This window comes from Ruditapes philippinarum, unplaced genomic scaffold (genome assembly GCF_026571515.1).
Source record: "Ruditapes philippinarum isolate M1 unplaced genomic scaffold, ASM2657151v2 ctg7103_1_1_1_1, whole genome shotgun sequence".
NCBI classification, from domain to species: domain Eukaryota; kingdom Metazoa; phylum Mollusca; class Bivalvia; order Venerida; family Veneridae; genus Ruditapes; species Ruditapes philippinarum.
In genome coordinates, this window is record NW_026851843.1 from 9,935 (window position 1) to 30,403 (window position 20,469).

Consider the following 20,469-nt stretch of genomic DNA (forward strand, 5'->3'; position numbering starts at 1 on the left):
TTTATATTCGTTTGAATGATTTAGTTTTTATGTACTTTTTTTGTCAGGACATGCAGGGAATTTCCGAATTTTAACGCTGTCTTCATTGAACGGATATTTATTGTAATCTTGCACAATGGTAAATAGTTACTGACGCACCGTACATACGGGCACGTTACATTGGGCGCCCAACTCAAAAGGGACAAAGTTGTTTACATCGACTGCGGTACTTTATCATTTTCTATACCTTTTTGGATAATTCTAACTATTGATTACTGGTTGAGGTGCTTTGAATGTTGATTATCAAAGGATATTGGAAGATTGTTTGATTTTATAGTCATAAAAATTTCGCTCGTTAATTGGCGTTGTATAATTTCTTTTTACTATAGGACCTTAGCAACTTGTTGACATAAAATAAGAAAATAATTTGTTCTTAAGTTGCAAGACTTTGCCATTAAATTTTGTTGAAACAAAATAATTAAAAGTTACATTTTGACAGAGAAAATTAAAGTTCGAAAAGATAGGAAGTGGCTAGCCGTACGGGCCCGTACGGCTAGCCAAAAGTTCTAGCCGTACGTGAGTCACGTACGACTAGCCTGGACACACTGTATTGGCTAGCCGTACGGCACTTTTTCAAAATTATATGGAAGTCGAAAATGCATTTGTTATTTTGTGTTTTAAACAACGATTTTTAATCAAATCCCCGCATTTGTCTAGTGTGTTCACTTTAATAAAAGATGCTCCGCAATTTTGCACAAAAAAAATGAATACGAGTAAGCGTTGTATAATCTATCTTAATATAAATTGAGTGTCCAAAGTTGCATTGTTATAACGTCCTTAATTTTCATGCTTATGATTTGTATGAAAGATGAATTGTTAAATCTGGTAATTAAGCACATGGATCGAATAAATAATGATCGGAGGGGAGTAAATAAATAAATAAAAAGAATATTAAAAAAAAACGGTGAAAAGGAAAAATAACTTTAAATAATGCAAAACTTTTTCTTAATGATGGCGATGGACAAATTCCTATACCGTCGGTAATTGACGCAATTATTCAGAGCCAACAACAATTTTTTTCGATGTTTTTTTTTTTTTTCCAGTTTAAAAATTAAACTTAATGAAACAAAAAAGGATTATTATCAAAATTTTGTAAAAAACTATTTCAATTTGAATGTTATAACTGCAACCAAACGCTATTTTTTCTCTACGTCTTGAGATAACAAAAGTAAATTCTTTACTGTAGCCAACACGTCGAAAGATTAATCTCTAAAAAAGTAAACCATTCTTGACTAAAACACTCGCCTTAAAAGTCCATAATTAACATAATTATGCACTTTCGCCTTCCATATATTTTTGAAAAGTGCCGTACGGCTAGCCAATACAGTGTGTCCTGGCTAGTCGTACGTGACTCACGTACGGCTAGAACTTTTGGCTAGCCGTACGGGCCCGTACGGCTAGCCACTTCCGAAAAGATATGCGTTGCAAGGTCTCCATTATCCATACTAAAACACATTAAATGTCGTTCGAGAATACTTATTATGAATTATAATTTCAGTGTTCCATCAAAATTGTTATCGTCATCTGATGAAGAAACCCCTACACATATTCAAAAATCAAAGCTTCCACCAAGGCCATGCCCTGTACTACCAGACTGCAGAAGCAGCCTACAATCATCCTTACAGACCACACTTACAGGCACTCCAACAACCCAGGATACAGACCCAACTGCAGCGATACCATCAACCCCTCGTTGGGTTGGCAGTAATAGAGTACCATCAACCCCTCATTCAGTGGTCAGTGATCGAGTACCTTCTACCCCTAGTTCAGTTGTCAGTAATAGAGTACCATCAACCCCTCATTCAGTGGTTAGTGATCGAGTACCTTTCTACCCCTAATTCAGTTGTCAGTGATCTAAATGAAACACCAGAGACCCCTGCAGGTAGTTCCACTGCCATGCGTTCCGAAGTAGGTAAGGATGTTTGATTTATAGGTATACTCTTAAATGATTTTAAACAATAATTGGTCTTTAATTGATAAAAGATGTGCTTTTTTCAATGTCTAAATGGTTGTATTGTGTTATTTCCTTCCACTTGAAGAACTTGGGAGACATAAGATGTCAATATTAAATGAAATTATTCAAATTATTGGTTCATTCTGTGTATAATGTTTTTATTTGGTTAAATATTGTCGGTTAGGGTTTAAAAAGATCATGGCATTTCTTTTGATGTTCTTGTTAAGAAATCAAACTTCTAAATTTAATAGCAGTTTGTCCATGTCTCTTCATTTAAGGATGTTCACTTGGTCTGGACACTGCAGGATGATTTAATTAAAAAGAATATTCCTTTTTTTTTTACTTCAGTAATTATATTGAAAGTTATGTTTCTCATTAAATAATATTTTTGTATTTTAGCACGAGATACTCGCATTTTTACCCTATTAGAAAAAATGTCTCGACAACAGACACAAATATTGGACACTGTTCATCAGGTATTTGGTGTCGTGTCAAAGTTGGAAAGTCAAGATGGTGGTGGACCAACTGATTTGCCTGATGATATTCATTTACCAGTTACAAGCATCGAAGAACTGGAGTTGGTTGAGACAGGTTTACAAGAACCTGGTTGTTTCAATGGCTTGGTAAATTTATTTTCATTAGTTAGAAAGATGTTAATTTTATCTTTGCCCGAAATGAATTTATTATTGTTTTTGAAAACAAAAGTGTTTTTGCTAAACTTTTTTTATGTCACTAAAATTTTGCACACTAGTTTTCTGTCCGTCATACTGTTCTTAAAAGTTTTTGGCCTGTCATTAGTGGGCTTTTGTTTGTAACACAAAAGACATTATATTATTACTCTAGTGTAATATGTAGACATTATATTATAACTAGTGTAATATAGTATTTCTTAAATAGAGAATATCTGTTTGTTTTGCATGTCAGATTGAAAAATATTTCACTGAGCGAACACCAGATGCAATATTAATTTCATGACTTGCATTGCAACGAATGAAAATAAAATACCTGGTGTTCGACACGAATGAAATATATTTCAATCTTATAATGTAAAACAAATAAATTTTCTTTTTATTTCATGCTTTTTTCGTGATTTTAAATATTTTTTACTGATTTGCTGCCTGACGTCGCGCATTCTCCTTTATGAAGTAATAACATCATGATGTCACATCATCAATTTTGAAAAATAATCCTGTTAAATCCTCCAATTTTGTTACACTTTTAACATGATAAATGATGACATCGACTTTCTTTTCTTAAAGAAAGAACATTTTTTTGGGCCTGTTATTCCATTTAGTTATATTCTTTTCATCTGCATTCAGATATAGTCCGGCTACAGTGAAAATGATATATTATAAATTTCAGTAGTGGTTTATCAAAATATTATCTATTACAGTAAAACACTGGAAAAGCATGAAATAAATGGCCTTATTACACTCCTGTGAATTATGTGTCAAATGCTTTTTGAAACGTTAGAAATGTGTTGAGAACAAAAATCATATATTTCAGGTCACATACCTGACACTGCAAGGAGGTATCACAAGAAGCGATATGTCAAAAAGAGTCATGAAACACTGCATGTCAAATCAGTTGGCACTTCAGTTCAACTGGTTTGGCAAGAAAGGGAAGAGAGCGTTTGGGAAACTGAAGCTGGCCATGGAAGTGCAAAGTAATTATTTTATTTTCATTTAAAATTTTATGGATAACCAAACACATAATTGTTACAGACAGTAAGAAACCTGCATATTTGACTTAGATATTTGATTAAAAAGAAGAAAATATATCACTATGTTCTCACCTCTGCATAGAAAAGGATATTTCATAAAAAATAATATATCCCAAACTGTGATTTTATTGCTTAATTAAATGTTTGGAGTTCAAATGCGAGGAATTATATCAGGAGGGAGTAGCCTGATTGATATAATGATTGTATTCGAATATCATAGTGATTTCATAATGCAGTGAAATCACTTTTTTGGATATATTATTTCGATTCTAACAACAACAGATAAATACTGCCGTACCTAGTATTAAGGTACACTGCGTCTGATTTGTTTCCATACTCATTTTCAGCGCCTCACATTTTTAAATGCTAATGTCAAATATCTGTAAATGGTTTCGTCACATGTTTAAATACAGTGATTTTATTACATAATAACACACTTCAGGTCCTTCTGTGTTTAATAGAGGAAAATGCGGGTTGTGTTAGAATATTATATAAATTTTGGATAAAGTTAATATTTTTTTATGATGTATACCTTTACTTGATGTGTTAATTGATAAAAGCATAATATTCAGTTTAGAACACTTGAATGTATGGAGAAGTTAATATTTTAATTAAGTATATCACAAAAATTTAAGGAGTATATATAGTCTACCACTACATGTATCTATAAAGTTCTGCCAGAACAAATAAGTAGGTAGATCTTATTTTCTTTTTTAATTATACTTACAGAAGCGGTCATGAAATGTAAAAAATGTACAGCAGCTGAAGTCGAATTAGATTGTAGAGAATGGTTTCGAAGTGCATGTGACAGAGACGGGGGCCGTAAAAGAAGACAAAAAACGAATGAAGCCAAGGTGTCCAAGAAACACCCACTGAATAGAACTTTTAAATATATTTATAGCGATATTGAAAGAAAGAAGATGGCTCTTTTAATTTGAAAGTAATGTAAAGGACTTGTGTCATTCTAGCCAAATAGTTCAAGAACATATAGCCTAAGAAGAATAAATCATACATAAATAGTGATATAGTTAAACTAAACATTATTGAGATATATTTAAGAAACAATATCAGTTTCTGTGTTGTTCATCAGCTATTTAAAATCAGTTTAAGCTTGTGTGTCAGGCAGGATTATATATATTGTGTTTACATCGTTGCTGGATTAATGATTCTTCAGCCCCTGACCAGTTTAAAGTGACGCCATTCTGGCACTTGTATGAACAAGCTGCATACTTGGGATGACGTTTTTATGGTGCTTACGAGTTCGCGTCAATTTGTCTTATAAAACTTATATCAATCTGTTGGGTCGGTGAATGTGAGATGTTACTTTAGCATCATATGAAAAGAAAAATGAAAAAGTGAACTGAAAACATCAGAAAAAGTGTGTTATTATTTTTGCCGTAAAAAGAATTTGAAAACTATTTTATTGAGGGAGAACAAAAAACAGCGGCATATTTGTGTAGTCCATGATCAGTGCTTATTGGAAGTTTACGCCGTTAAAATCCTTCTTTGTTATAGAAACAAAATCTCAAGGAGTGTTAGATTTACATAAGATGTACATATTGTTATTGTTTTTACTCATTCAGTATTTCAATCGCACATATCAAATATTGAGATTATGGTCATAGCTTCATGATAATCAAATAATTTTTACAATTATAATACTAAATCCTGCGATTTGTGAATCTATAATTCAATTATTGTTTTTGATTCGTTATTATAGGTTGTTTTTTTGTTTTATGCTTTGTAAAAATATTATAAATCCATTTTATTACCATGCCTTGCCAAATGTATAGTCAAGTCTAGCCTTTATTTTTTGCATTGTTTTTTACATTGTTTTATTTTTACATTTATTTTCTTTAATAATTCTGCATAATTGCTGATATTTTTTATTTATTTTTTTCTATTATTGCATAATAGCTGAAGTATAGAGAGAAAAAAACACCCATACAAATGCAATGTTGTAGATTCATTCTCAGTTTTTAAATGGAATTTAAATCATAGCTTTTGAACATATTAAGTTTTATTATTGGCATTTTTAATTTGTTTGTTTATAATGTTTTACCAAGGAAGCAGAACTAAATTGAATTATTACTAGTCTTTTATATCTTTTTTTAGTCAGGGATGTTTTTATTTAAAGTGAAGATGTATATTTGTTTAGAAATGGAAGCATGAGAAAAGAATTAACAGTGATGTTTGTACAATATATATATTACAGGGCTCTCGATTGACACGGGGATCCGGGTTTTGACACGTGAAAATCGGGAAATGCACAAATTTGACACGTGATAAAATCTGCTCAAGAGTCAATTTGCCACATGGGATTTTCAGCTATGCAATAATAATTACCTTAAATCCACCCTAATTATCTATCAAATCCTACATATGTTCAAATCACACTTATTAAAAATGTCAACAGGCAGTATAAGCTGTGTATAAAATGCTTTACACACGGCAATTGTTTATAGCCTGTGCACTGAAGCAAGACAATTCAGTGGCTGCAATTTGACAGCGCTAAAAATAGCTCTACACAACTGATAAGAACTACATACTTGAGGTGTCAATTATTGATTGCTTTTAAAGGTTTATAATACGTCTTTGATTTACTTGGAGTACCTGTGCATTTGTTATTTCTTTTTCCATTAAATATTCCTAGTACATTTTGGTATTTAAAATTAATATGATATAGCATACCAGTAAAGATAATTTTTTTATATATTTTATACATTTAATCAGCTGCTGCTTATTTTATTCTTTCACAGCAATTCATGTTTTGTTTTATTTGTTTTTTTTTTATTTGTTTTTTTTTTAAGGTGGAGGGGATATAGACATTTATAATTAAGCATTTTTTTCTGTCAATTTAGACTTTTGAATCTCCAAAAATGACCTCCAATACAGTCATTTTTGTAACATAAAAATGATTCGGTGTACGGACATAATCCCCTTCGGACAAAATCCCCTTCATGTATTTTTGTATATCTGGACATAATCCCCTTCATGGGTGGACATAATCCCCTTCATGTGTGAAATTTTAAAGTGGACAAAATCCCTTTCATAAAATTGCTACCTAGGACAAAATCCCCCTCGGAGGAATTTTCGGTTTATAAAGTGGATATGAAACGACATACTGCATTATGCTGTGTGGTAAATTTCTTAATGTATAAATAAATATTTCAGTAGAAAAGCACATTCAATTAGCACATTTTAATCACATTAAAATTGCTTTGTTAAAGCATTCATAACAATCAATCAAGTAGTGTAGTGATCTTGGTTTGATTAAATTATCACTGATTTCATTAATAGAAATTGTAAAAATGGATAGTATATATCAATTAGAATTTTCAACTTATACAATCAATGAAACAATTATTGGCTAATAAAAATGTTTTTCCTACTAATCAACTTAAAACAATTAAAGAAATTGCCTAATCAAATATGTGTTATGCAGTTGATAATTGAACATAATTTTAATAAAACTTCTAAACTAAATAAAGGTTAACTATTGATACATAATTATAAATAAAAAAACAAAAGTTCATTATTCATCAATTTTTAGGGAGTATAATTCATCTATATTTATGGAGCATAATAATACATTAGAAACCTATGAAACAAGGGGATTTTGTCTGGGTAGTGAAGGGGATTTTGTCCAGCCTTGCAAAAACATGAAGGGGATTATGTCCACCCATGAAGGGGATTTTGTCCGGGTAGGCGAAGGGGATTTTGTCCGAAGGGGATTATGTCTGACATTCAAATGATTCATGTAGTCAAATGACACTAGAAAAAAATGATTTGACTCATGAAAATTTTGGCCAAAGAGTCTTTGACTCGTGAAATTCTGACCCTACTGAGAGCCCTGTATTATTTATCAACAGAAATAACAATTGAAGATGGCCATAAGGAGTTGTTTACCAATTAATGCAATCTAATGTAAAAGTCAAAAAAAATATTATTTAATGTGGGAATCTGAATATTAGTTATAGTATGATAAAATGATATAATGTCATCAGTGGGGAACTTTCTCAAGAGTGAATCTATTATATTCTTTAAAATTTTGATTTCTTAAATTTTATGTCTTCATTATAAAGATTCAATAACCATGACAATTTATTTTCTTATTTACTTTAAATAATTATATATATACAAAATTAATATGAGTGTTATTCTATTACCAGTATATTGTCTGTGATTTTTAAAGGAAATTTTTGATTTCATTTATGAAATGGACTTAAATGTCTATTTAATAGATTAATGATACAATTAGACTTCCTTAAACACTAAAAAAACTATAACAACATTACATAACATAGATTGAAGACTAATATTGTTGTTTTGGGGGGGGGGTGCACTTTTTTTCACATACTTCTCAAATATTTATAACAAAGCGATGAAAAATGGATTGTTTGCTGTTATGTTATTGGGTTTTATTTGCAGTCTGCGATAAACAATTTAATTTTGATAAAGCAACAAATACTTGTTTACAGTACCATTGTCCTTTAAAAATACAAATATATTTTTAGCTCGACTATACGAAGTATATGGAGAGCTGTCCTACTCGCCCCGGCGTCCGTGTCCGCGTCCAGATTTCAGATTAAAGTTTTGGTGCAGTAAAATATTTTTCACTATAACTTTGTCATTTCTAAAGGCATCAACTTTAAACTTCAAATATATGTTCCTTATCATCAACCCCATCTTATGTGACAAGATTCATAACTCTAGCACCAATATTTTCAGATTTATCTCCCCTTGAACTTAGAATTTTCCTTAGAAAATACTATTTATTACTGTTACTTCTTTATTTCTTAAGGGATCAACCTCATACTTCAAATATATGTACCTTATCATCATCCCCATCTTATGTGACAAGGTTCATAACTTTAGCACCAATATTTTCAGATTTATCTCCCCTTGAACTTAGAATTTTCCTTAAAAAATACTATTTTTTACTGTTACTTCTTTATTTCTTAAGGGATCAACCTCATACTTCAAATATATGTACCTTATCATCATCCCCATCTTATGTGACAAGGTTCATAACTTTAGCACCAATATTTTCAGATTTATCTCCCCTTGAACTTAGAATTTTCTTTAAAAAATATTATTTTTTACTGTAACTTATTTATTTCTAAAGGAATCAACTTCATACTTCAAATAAATGTACCTTATCATCATCCACATCCTATGTGACAAGGTTCATAACTCTAGCACCAATGTTGCAAGAATTATCTCCCCATCAACTTAGATTTTTTTACTAGAAAAATGTTATTTTTTACTATAACTTTTTTAGTTTTAAAGGTATCTACCTCAAACTTCAAATACTTATTCCTTATAATCAATTATATTTTATGTGACAATGTTCATAACTCTTGAAGTAATTTTTACAGATTTATCTCTCTTTGAACTTAGGATTTTCTTTAAGAAATATTATAACTTTGTTACTTTTTAAGGTATCTACTTCAAACCTCAAATATATACTTCTTATCATTACATACATGTTGTGTGACAAGGTTCATAACTCTAGCGTGACTATTTCTAGAATTATTTCCCTTGATCTTGGAATTTATTTTAACAAATGTTATTTTTTTACTATAACATAATACATTATTATACATAATTGATTTTTGTGCCCCCACGTTAGTGGCGGGCATTTAGATTTACCCTTGTCCGTCCGTCCGTCTGTCCTTCCGTCCGTCCGTCCGTTCACTTTTGTGTCGCAGGTAACTCATAAAGTATTTGACCTAGAGTCATGAAACTTTACAGGAATGTTGATCAGCATGTGTAGTTGTGCACCTGGGTATTTTCGTCTGGATATTTTTAGTATTTTCAGAGTTATTGCCCTTGACTTAGTAAAATTTTGCAATTTTCAACTTGTGTCGCATGTAACTCAAAAAGTATTTGACCTAGAGTCATGAAACTTTACAGGAATGTTAGTGGTGGGCATTTAGATTTACCCTTGTCCGTCCGTCCGTCTTTCCGTCCGTCCGTCCGTTCACTTTTGTGTCGCAGGTAACTCATAAAGTATTTGACCTAGAGTCATGAAACTTTACAGGAATGTTGATCAGCATGTGTAGTTGTGCACCTGGGTATTTTCGTCTGGATATTTTTAGTATTTTCAGAGTTATTGCCCTTGACTTAGTAAAATTTTGCAATTTTCAACTTGTGTCGCATGTAACTCAAAAAGTATTTGACCTAGAGTCATGAAACTTTACAGGAATGTTGATCAGCATGTGTAGTTGTGCACCTGGGTATTTTCATGTGGATATTTTTAGTATTTTCAGAGTTATTGCCCTTGACTTAGTAAAATTTTGCAATTTTCAACTTGTGTCGCATGTAACTCAAAAAGTATTTGACCTAGAGTCATGAAACTTTACAGGAATGTTGATCAGCATGTGTTGTTGTGCACCAGGTATTTTCGTCGTGATTTATTTAGTATTTTTAGAGTTATTGCCCTTCACTTAGAAATTTTTTGCAATTTTCAACTTGTGTCGCAAGTTACTCAAAAACGGATTTCATATAGTCATTAAACCTTATGGGTAGCTTGCTCAGCATATTTAGATTTGCACCTGGGGTTTCGCTTGTGGATTTATCCAGTATTTGTAGAGTTATTTCCCTTGACTTAGTAAAAAGATTGACAGAACAGTGGCGCGGTGGGGGCACCCGTGTCCTATGGACACATTTCTAGTTCTTTCATAGTTTTGTCCTCCTTACTGCGTCCAGTATTTAATAGTCGAGCTTGGCTGTCTCCTGTGAAGCTCTTGTTTCCAATCTTTGTTAAATTCTCTTTTGACTGTGATGTTAACTGCTGTACACAATTAACATACATTTGTTAAAAAAAAATATTGATTCTATGATATACATGTATATTTGCCAAATGAAAATAAAAAGCTTATATTTAAGCTCAATTGTGTTTTTTTGTTAATTGGAATGAAAAAATCAAAGTGAAATGTTTTATTAGAAGAAAAATTAAAGGTTAAATTATGTCGGTATGACACCGGCTTCAAATCGATCTAATGATATACAGCCGATATCGGCCCGACTTGTAGCCGGGTTGCACATCCGACATCTGTCCGATATAAGAAATCGATATCGGGCCGACATAACAACTGATATCGGGCTGATATTGGACCGATATAAAATGTTTGCTGGGAAGGCAACTGTTGTTGTTCATATAAAGAAGTACAAAAGCACACAGTTCTTAAAAAATAAAATATTTTACTGGAAAGGACACAAGGACAAACCTACTGATCATCTGAATGAGAATTTATAAAGTTAAATTTCAGTTTTATAATATCATACTTAAATGAAGGCCAGCTTAAGACAATAGATGTTTAATTTCAGCAAGACTTCTGACATTGGCGGATCTGTTAAAACTTACTATCATATCAAACATTGTACCAGCTAGTGAGTAAGACCGCCAATCTGTCAGCTTTTCTAATCACACCATAACATATAAGGTAACATGACTCTAGACTACAGACAAGATATTACCACTTCAATACTTGATTTGCATGGTCAAATTACACTCAGGAATTAAATTTAATCAATAAATGTTGGGGTATAATTGACTGTATATTACAGGATTATGCCTGGAGACAAGTCTGCCTGCACATCCATGCACCGTCTCACCAGACTTACTTCAAAATCAAACTTAAATGTGATATTTGAATATTTACCTTACCACATTTTTTATTTTCAAACATGATCTTTTAAAGATGATCTAGAATGATTATGTCTTTATGTTACAAAATAGGAGTTTTATTGCAGATTGACTTTCATTTTTTAGTCAACTTCAGAATTAATGGTTGACAGTCACGGATATAACAAATGGGTAATTTACTTCTAAGGTAAATCATAACAAACAATCGCTAAATAACAGAATCTTTATGAAATCTTTCTATTTTGTAAAAATTAAAAAACAGAGAAAAGATTACATAAACTGAGTCAGTAGTGATTTCATAAAGATATGATTGCCTATAGATAAAACTTCAGGATGGCGTGTGTTTATATGCACATATCTGGGAGCTATATGTTTCAAATGCATTACTGTTGTAATATACGACCACAATAACATGTTTTGTATTCTTGCGATCTTTATCTGAATAGTTAAACAATAACACAATTATCTATTACTTCCTTTCTAGTTTACCTTATATGACAATTTACAAATAATCCCCATTATTTATGTAAAGAATAAAGCATTATTATGTAATAAATCTATAAGTCTTGAGAATAAACCCATAAATAATGCAATAACAACAGGCTTTCAGTGTGACAAAATTATCTTTATTATGTGGCAATATTATCAGAGTAAAGATAAAATATTATACATATATTAAATTATATTAATCAATATTACCATTCCTGATCCATGTCAGATTTACCTAAAAAGGTGAAGGTAAAGAAACTAAAGTCATACCCCTTAAACTTAGTGACAATGATTAAACTTTTCTATGTAATAAATGCTGACATATTTTGATATAAAATAAGTATTTCTCTATGAATTTTTACTAAGATGTAATTTTATAAGAACACTCAGCTCTTAATTTTCATAAAACATTAACATTTATTGAATTTGTAGGTGTGCTAATAAAGCTTACATCTTACACATTTTGATCTTGAAAGTGTTGATTTATCTATTCAAGGAAGAGAAAATTTTATGGTAGTTTAAAGTACATTTTTTCCATGCTAATGTACTGTTGAAGAGTGTATGATTAAAATTTATGAGTTAAAGTTTTGTAAAATAAACAGCATGCATGCATTTATAAAGGTATATAATTCAACAGAGCTTAAATCAAACTGAAGCATATCAATATAATACAAGTTTCCTCACTTCCTTGCATTCACACTATAATTTCAGGTATACCGTCTATGTATTGAGAGAAATTTGACATTTAATTCAGTGAGTTCATCTTTTATCCTTATATAGAACATTAACAATATCCTTTTCACCATTTGATACCTGGAGCCACTCAACAGAAGTGATCTTTTACAGAAGGATTATGTATGACCTTGTGGCAAAACTTAATTAAAATCTTTATCAAGTGATGGTAATAAAGCTGTCTATTAGCAATGTACAATACTTTGAGATTAAATTTTGCAGACTAAGAAGTTAAAAAAATTGCAAATATTTTATTAACTTCAGTTACCAAAGTCAAATCCTCATACTATGTACTTCAGATGCCTTTTAATATTCAAATTTGTCTAAAAAAAACCTCTCACTCAGCACAAACCTATCTGGAAATATTGTTCACTAATTGTGAGTACAGCTGATTTTGGAAACATTACTAACTAAACACAAGTGCTACTCATTCCTGAAACAAAACTCCCTCAGCATGACCACCCCTCACTCCCAGAACATAACTATATGAGCATGATTACTACCCACTCAAGTGACATTATTCACTCAGCATAACCAATACCCACTTCAGGTATAATACTCACTAAGCAAGATAACTACTTATTTCAGAATGATCACTTTTTACTCCAGAGAGATTATTCACTCAGCCTGATCACTACTCACTCCATGGACATTCACTCCACATGATCTCTACTCACTCAAGGGACATTAGTAACTCAGTATAATCACTATTACCTCCAAGGACATTATTCACTCAGCATGACGACTACTCACTCCAGGGACATTTTTTACTCAACATGATCACTACTCGTTCCTGGGATATTTTTTCACTCAGAATGATCACTACTCACTCCAGGTACATTATTAACTAAGCATAACCACTACTCACTCCAGGTACATTGTTCACTCAGAATGAACTTCACTGACATTATTTACTCAGCATGATCAATACTCACTCTAGGGACATTATTCACTCAGCATGATCACTACTCACTCCGGGTACATTATTCACTCAGCATAATCACTTATCACTCCAGGGCCATTATTTACTCAGCATGACACACAAATCTCCCCAACACACAAATCAATCTCCCCAGGTATAATGCTCACTGTGCATAATCACTACACAACTCAGCATTCATATTTTGGAAACCTCAATTTACACAAGTAATGAAATGAAACTCTGTAATACTTAAAAAGATATACAAATTAAATGTTATTTAAAAAGAGATTAACTTGATCTTTTGAAATTTTAGATTACAATAAAGACATAACAAAATCCTGTTCTATTTAGACAGACAGCATGTATCTGACCTATTATAAATTTTGCCTATACAAACACTTTCCTATCAGACCGCTTAAGTTACTTTCAGCTTTATTAAAATAACTGCTATTTAAGAGGGTGATAATAATACTTTACCTGAAAATTTCTCTACATGTCTGTATGCAACATATTTGTACATAAAATTAATGTGCCAGTTAAAAGCTATCCTAGTACTAGATTACTAGTTATTGCATGAAATTCAATGTTGACATTTAACCTTAAAGAATTGATGAAAAATTATACTGTTAATATACAAATAAAGCACACATAAGTGCTATTTAAATTAAAACAGGTCTCTTATTTTCTCTCAAAACATCTAAATAAATGAACAGACTTTTATGTGTATCTACATAGATCAGAAAATATGTATTTTCATTAGTATGATATAGGTACATTATAGTTCATCACAGAGAAGATTGATTAATATGTTAGTTTCTATATTATTCTTGACTCTAAGCACTTACAATGATACTAGATGGAAGACCTACACTACCCGGACACAGCTTAGTAGACTGGTCTTCATTTGAGTTTTCCATACACTCTCACCATAGCGTATATGATGGCTGATCATTGTCAGTATAAAGATCATGAAAAATTAAAATCATTAAAATTCAAAAATCAGAATTTATCATGTCCTTTAGAACATAATCATAACATTATCATAATAAAACAACAGCTGTGTAATATACAGTGAGTTATAAGACAAAGTACATTTGATAACTAACCTTGACATGCTTCTTGAACCCCCTACTCTTCTTGCACAGCTTCTTTCATGACACGCATCAATGAGACGTCGAAGGATAAACAAACATTCTCGAAACGTCGAGAAAAATGGATGATGACTAATAATGCATAGAGATGTTAATGTGTTGTTTCTCACACGAGAAGCAGTTTTTGCTCTTCTACTAGTTCGAGGCGACCTAGAGTCAGAGTCATTGTGTTGTAAATTTGAAACTGTCCTATTTCCTTCAGAATAACTTCCGGTGCTGTACTGGCGATCGGAACTACTACTGTGTTGTCTTTTTTCCTTGTGTTTTTCAAACGGGCGGAAAAAATTAACACACATGCCATACCTTACTTTACCAGAGTCTTTTTCGGTCAGTGTAAATACAAAAGATGTTGTTTCTCTGAGACTCATACGTTTCGGACCTACACTAATACAACCTTCTGGCTGGCAAAAGAATATCACATCTGTTGGAAGAGGAAAATCTGCATGATCTTCAAGTGGATAACGCCTCAAAAGTTCCGGCGTCTGAGCAACATTGTTATTATTATTGTGATGTCGACTTCCTGCTATCACTATATAGTCTAACAATCTCGGACAGAAATATTTTTTGTGGTACTCTGACATTTTGAAATCTGTACTCTGAAGAACTACGTTGTTTTGCAAATTTCAATTTGCACTCGGCTACCCTGGAGATGTATTTACACTAACTTTTTTTTTGTTTATATTTTGTTTAAGTCTGCTACTATGGGAACAAGCTGCATCATTCTCTGCCATACTTGTTATTTATGTCACACATAATAACCTGTAAAATGAAAAGTAAAATGTGTACCATGTAATAATAACATTGAGACAGGCTTGCTAAAAACATGATCATTTCTTACAACTTATAACATCTTGGTCACAAACAATACTCTATAACACAACTTAATGAAACATAATAATGCAGCAATCTTTCTTTATTTGACATACATGTAACTTACATACTTACAGTCAACTGCATAACAATCTATGTTTGTTATTTTCAAATTAGCATTTATACATGTATGCATAATGGCAAGACGTACACACATCTACAAGATGTTTCTCCATATCTTAATTTATTTTGAAGCTAACGAATTAATATGTAATATATTGATTTGCTTCATTGGTTCAATGAACATTGTAAATTTTCATAGCAAAACAAAAATATTTGTTGTTTTTTTTTTTTCAGACCATTTGACAGTGATATTCCTAACTATTACAAAACTGCCAAAGGCAATGTCTCTTTACTTGTGTTAGATATCATTTACAATGTTATAATACATAATCTGTAACATGTATTATCAACAATTATCAATAGAATCCACCAATACTATAAATGTAAACAATTTAATTATCACAAGCACAAAGAACATCTACTCTCACCAGCTGACAGAAGTTCCAGAAGTGTTTATTAGGTAAGAAAGCTCCAAACCTATTTTCAGATGTATTGATTGTAGGATGGAGTGATTGATTATACTTACAAGACTTAAAGTTTATAATTATCTTATACATGGCTGTTGTTTTAGTTACAAACTGAGATGAAAAAAGTTAAATTTAAATGTCAGCATAAACATTAAAATTTTATGGATTATTTGAAAGGGAAAAAAACCTTATTGTAATGTGATGAAGTAAATCACAAATTAATGAATAAAATGTAAAAATATTGTCAAATTATCAAAAAGCTACATAAAGGCACTAAAAAGTCTTGAAAATAACATAATTTTCATTCTCAGATTAAAAAATTTGCTAAGTGTATAGCAGGGGACAGCATTCATAAACCATCCCCTTCAGACATACAAGTTGCTTCTTCAATGTCTAAACTCACCCAGAGCACCTGTCTGGTATTATATACAACACTGAAATAAACGAATACTAGTAATAGCTAACATTCACTTCCCTTTACTATTATAAGATTTCAACATTCCAACTTGCTTGCCTTGTAAATTTCATTTTTGCAACATGCCGTAGGAAATTACTGGCTAGAACCCTGATGTGAGGAACAAACACACTAAATATATCCTGATTCAGTCTATAAAATGAATTATGACAGAAGACAGAATAAGGCGCACAAGTACATGTATGATGACAAACCAGCAACTGTACATGTTTACTTAAAAGTTTAAGAGAGTATTAAAACACTTTTTTATAATACTGCATGTTTGTAACGTCGCTTTTCATTGGATAATAGTGACGTTTATATAGTTTTATATACACGGCTGCTGTCGATTTATAAAGAAATTTCGCTTTATTCCTCTAAAAATGATGCTTGCTGTACTATAAATTCATTATAAATATTTCACAAGTTTACTAAGGTTATGTAAACGCGTTCTTTCAATATAGCCCAAACGTACTTTAAAAAATCTGTTTATATAGGGCCAATGTACTGTCAAAATATTATTAAAATTATAATTTTTTTATCCAAAGACCAAGTAAGATTTATATACTGAGATCAATCTAAGTTCAAAGTTATCAAGGTTTACTAAATTCGAGTTTTATTTTCTAGAAAATTGTTGTAGAGTGATTATATATGCTCAAATTGACAATGTTGAAACTACAGAAAATCATTGATTGGTTTTAATTAATTTTGAAAGCTGAACTTTACCTAAATTTTTGGAAATTTCGTTAAATTGTGAGGGATAAAAATCGGTAAAGTTAGAATTTTTGGGAATCATGACTAAAAAAATTTCAATTTCGAAAAGCTGTTTTTCGATGTGATTTACCTTATGATATCAAATTTTATCAACTTAAAAAAATTGTTAATAATGTTCTTAGACAAATTTACAATGTGTACACTCACATGACTCACATTTTAATAATTTATAATGTACTGGAATAAGTAATATATATATGTGTTATTCTGTTTTACTTAAAAATCTACAGAGTTTTAGTATTTTGCAAAAAAAACTTTGTTGTTTACATGTATGATTAGAATATCTCAATCTTGATCAATGTTAACACTGACTGAACACATGGAAAATATGTCATTACTGTAAAATAAGTGATGACACCAAATTAATGATGTTCACTATCTACTGGTTGGGGCCCAACAAAACCGGACAACCACCAAACACCCGAAAATGCTTAATTAAGTTGTTTTTCTTTGTTCATTGGTTGAAGATCTATCAGTCACTTTTTTATCAACAATAAATGCATGTTTCTTCTATAAATAAGTAATTAAATTTATTTCAACAGTAATATTTTAATGTCTATTTCAAGAATGCCGACATTGAAAATTTGGGCGTTACGAGTGCAATACCTGACCTGATATACCAGCTATAATCATTTGCAGAGTAAACAATAGAATATCCAAAACTTTAGCATTTGCTGCTGAAATATTGTTTATCATGTTAAAATGAAAAAAATTTTTTTTTTTTTTTTTTTTTTTTTTTTTTTTCTACATCATACTGCTTTAAAATCGTTTTCGATCACTCTAAGCAGGTATACATTGTATACATTTAAGAAACAGCTTTAAGATACAAGGGAATCCGGGAACCAGTCCCTAGCTCTTATTGAATAGACCCCTTGGTTCTTTTACATGCCCAGTTTATAGCACTGATACATGCAAGGATTACCTGGATTTCTTACCAGTACACCTCTAGGTAGGTGGGGAAACACTGAAAGTGTCTCTGAAAAATCCCAAGGGTGTAATCCAGATTCAACTTGACCTCAGATGATAAGTCAAGTGGTTTAACCAACGGTTATTATGCACTGCATTTAATTGAACTTATCAGCTTTAAGGTCTTCCAGTTACCTTTTTTACATTGACTGCGAATCAGATGAAAATCTAAAAATGCTAAAAAGGGCTTAAAATTTGGATTAGAACTAAATTAAATCATATCATGTACATATCTGTCCGTACACATGGTACTGAGGTGTAACAAATTTAGGTAGCCTGGAACCCCCTTGTATCGATCTATTTACCCATAAATCACAACTGCAGTTAAAAAATTTAAATCTCCCTGAATCTTTATTTTGTATCATTAATTTATTTTGATTTGTGGGGGTGAAAAATAATTGTGATTTTGTGCCATAGATCTATATGTCAAATTAAGCAAGAAGCAGTATATCAAAACTCTAGCACAGATGTATAAACATTCAGTCATAATTTCTGAAATATACTGTCGTATAATGTCAAATTATAAAACTATCGTGAAAACACTGAAAAAAAATATCATCAAACTGAAACTGTCATTTAACCGGTAGAGTCAGTGTACCCGGAGTCGTACACTTTTTTAAGGAAAAATAAGAAAATTATCTTATAGTTAAAAATTCTTCTTATAATTGATATTATTTTTGAAAATTACATCCTTTGTCCATAAAAAACTGATGACCAAAACGTTTCTATCTTATGTAGGTCATACTTCTAGGCGCACTTGATTTTAAGCAACAGGTATGGGCCAAATATGATAAATAGTGGACTCGGTTCCGCACACAAGGCCACTTTTATACTGAAAGGTTATTGTACATCTTAAACATGTTTTATATAAAATTATTTAACATCTCTAAGTCCAGATAAGTTATATTGTTTTGCAAATTTTCAGGAGTTCAAATAAATTTAAAGCACATTCTTACTACAGTATACAAACATTTATTTCCAAGCATAGTAGCACATAGGAAACATGTAACAGCAATTGAATGATACTTTTTTACCACTTGTAGGTAGTAAACACAGACATAAAACATTATTATTTGAAGGTTTTTTCATCTGTTTAGTTATGACTTGTTCGATTAAGAGTTTTGGTATCATTTTAAACAAAAGAATCAAAGTGAAATGACTTGACGTTTGGTTATTGGGAGAAGTTAAATCATGTGCATATATTTCATAACTAACAGCAAATTTGCCAAAACAAAAACATACATTTATTTTCTAATATATATTTTATAAATATCTTAACATTGAAATAGAAATTAGCATGGTTTAATTGCTGAAAAAGATGTTTTTATGTGTGACCTACACAGCCATGTACATGTATTTACATTTTTGTCTGCACTCTTTAGGGAAAGGCTGGGGTGCAAGATCCCAGATTATGTCATATCCTGTTGAAAACATGCCAGTTCAGTAAAACACAAATGAAAACTGAATAAATTCATTTGAATTTTCAAGAAAAAATGAAAAATGGGAAAGTGTGCGGGACCGGGTCCTGTGCGGAACCGGGTACACTGACTCTAGAAATATAACACCATGTGCAAAACAAACACGACGAATAATATTACCTGACGTAAGTTTTTTCTGTAAACAACTCCAAAAAATAAATTGAATATTCACTTTGCCTTTCAGTGACGCAATGTTCCTTCCTGTCAAATCCAAAGACAATTTATTGGAACTTTGCAGAAAATCGATCCGGTTTGTTGACGTCAAATGTAGCGCCATCTGTCAAAAAACGTAAGGGACGCAAACATAAACAAACTAAATACAGAAAAGAATTTAAAATACCACAAATAAAATAGCATTTTTTTTGTTTTTGAAAATGCATTTTAATTTTCATTTAAAAATGAGAACCTAGAATTAGTACATGGTTTTTCTTATCTATGTATTCATTAAATGGAAACTATGTAAATTGTTATTAAACAGACGTTCTAATTGACAAGCGAGTAGTATGTTCTCATCTTGATAAAAAGCAAAATTTTTAACTATCCGTAGATCTATATAAATCACTTGTTTAAAAAATGATTGTTAATATCTTGTTATGGTCTGAAGTTTGGGAATTTATAAAATTAAATGTATGAACAGTTTCAGCTATATAAGATTTTCACATAATTATTATCCTATAACTAACCTCAACAAAGTATCCAATTGTATGTTAAATGTGAAACTGGAGTTATCCGA

The 20,469-nt window shown here is 31.2% G+C and overlaps 2 protein-coding genes across 2 annotated transcripts in view; one reads left to right on the forward strand and one right to left on the reverse strand.

Moving 5' to 3' along the window:
* LOC132741222 (MAP kinase-activating death domain protein-like) overlaps nt 1-20,025 on the reverse strand; it is a gene marked incomplete at its 3' end in the record, with an annotated part of 29,088 nt that extends 9,063 nt beyond the window's left edge. Inside the window, exons 1-2 of the mRNA XM_060729354.1 lie at nt 19,857-20,025; nt 14,620-15,423 (exon numbers count right to left, since the gene is read on the reverse strand). Coding sequence (XP_060585337.1) covers nt 14,620-15,245 — 626 coding nt within the window. The remainder of the gene's footprint in view (nt 1-14,619; nt 15,424-19,856) is intronic.
* Nucleotides 1,454-5,922, forward strand: LOC132741205 (uncharacterized). Its single transcript, XM_060729330.1, has 4 exons — nt 1,454-1,951; nt 2,393-2,616; nt 3,500-3,659; nt 4,446-5,922. The coding sequence occupies exons 1-4, from the start codon at nt 1,567-1,569 to the stop codon at nt 4,652-4,654; spliced, it is 978 nt and encodes a 325-aa protein (XP_060585313.1). The 5' UTR covers nt 1,454-1,566; the 3' UTR covers nt 4,655-5,922.
* Nucleotides 20,026-20,469: the final 444 nt, after the last annotated feature.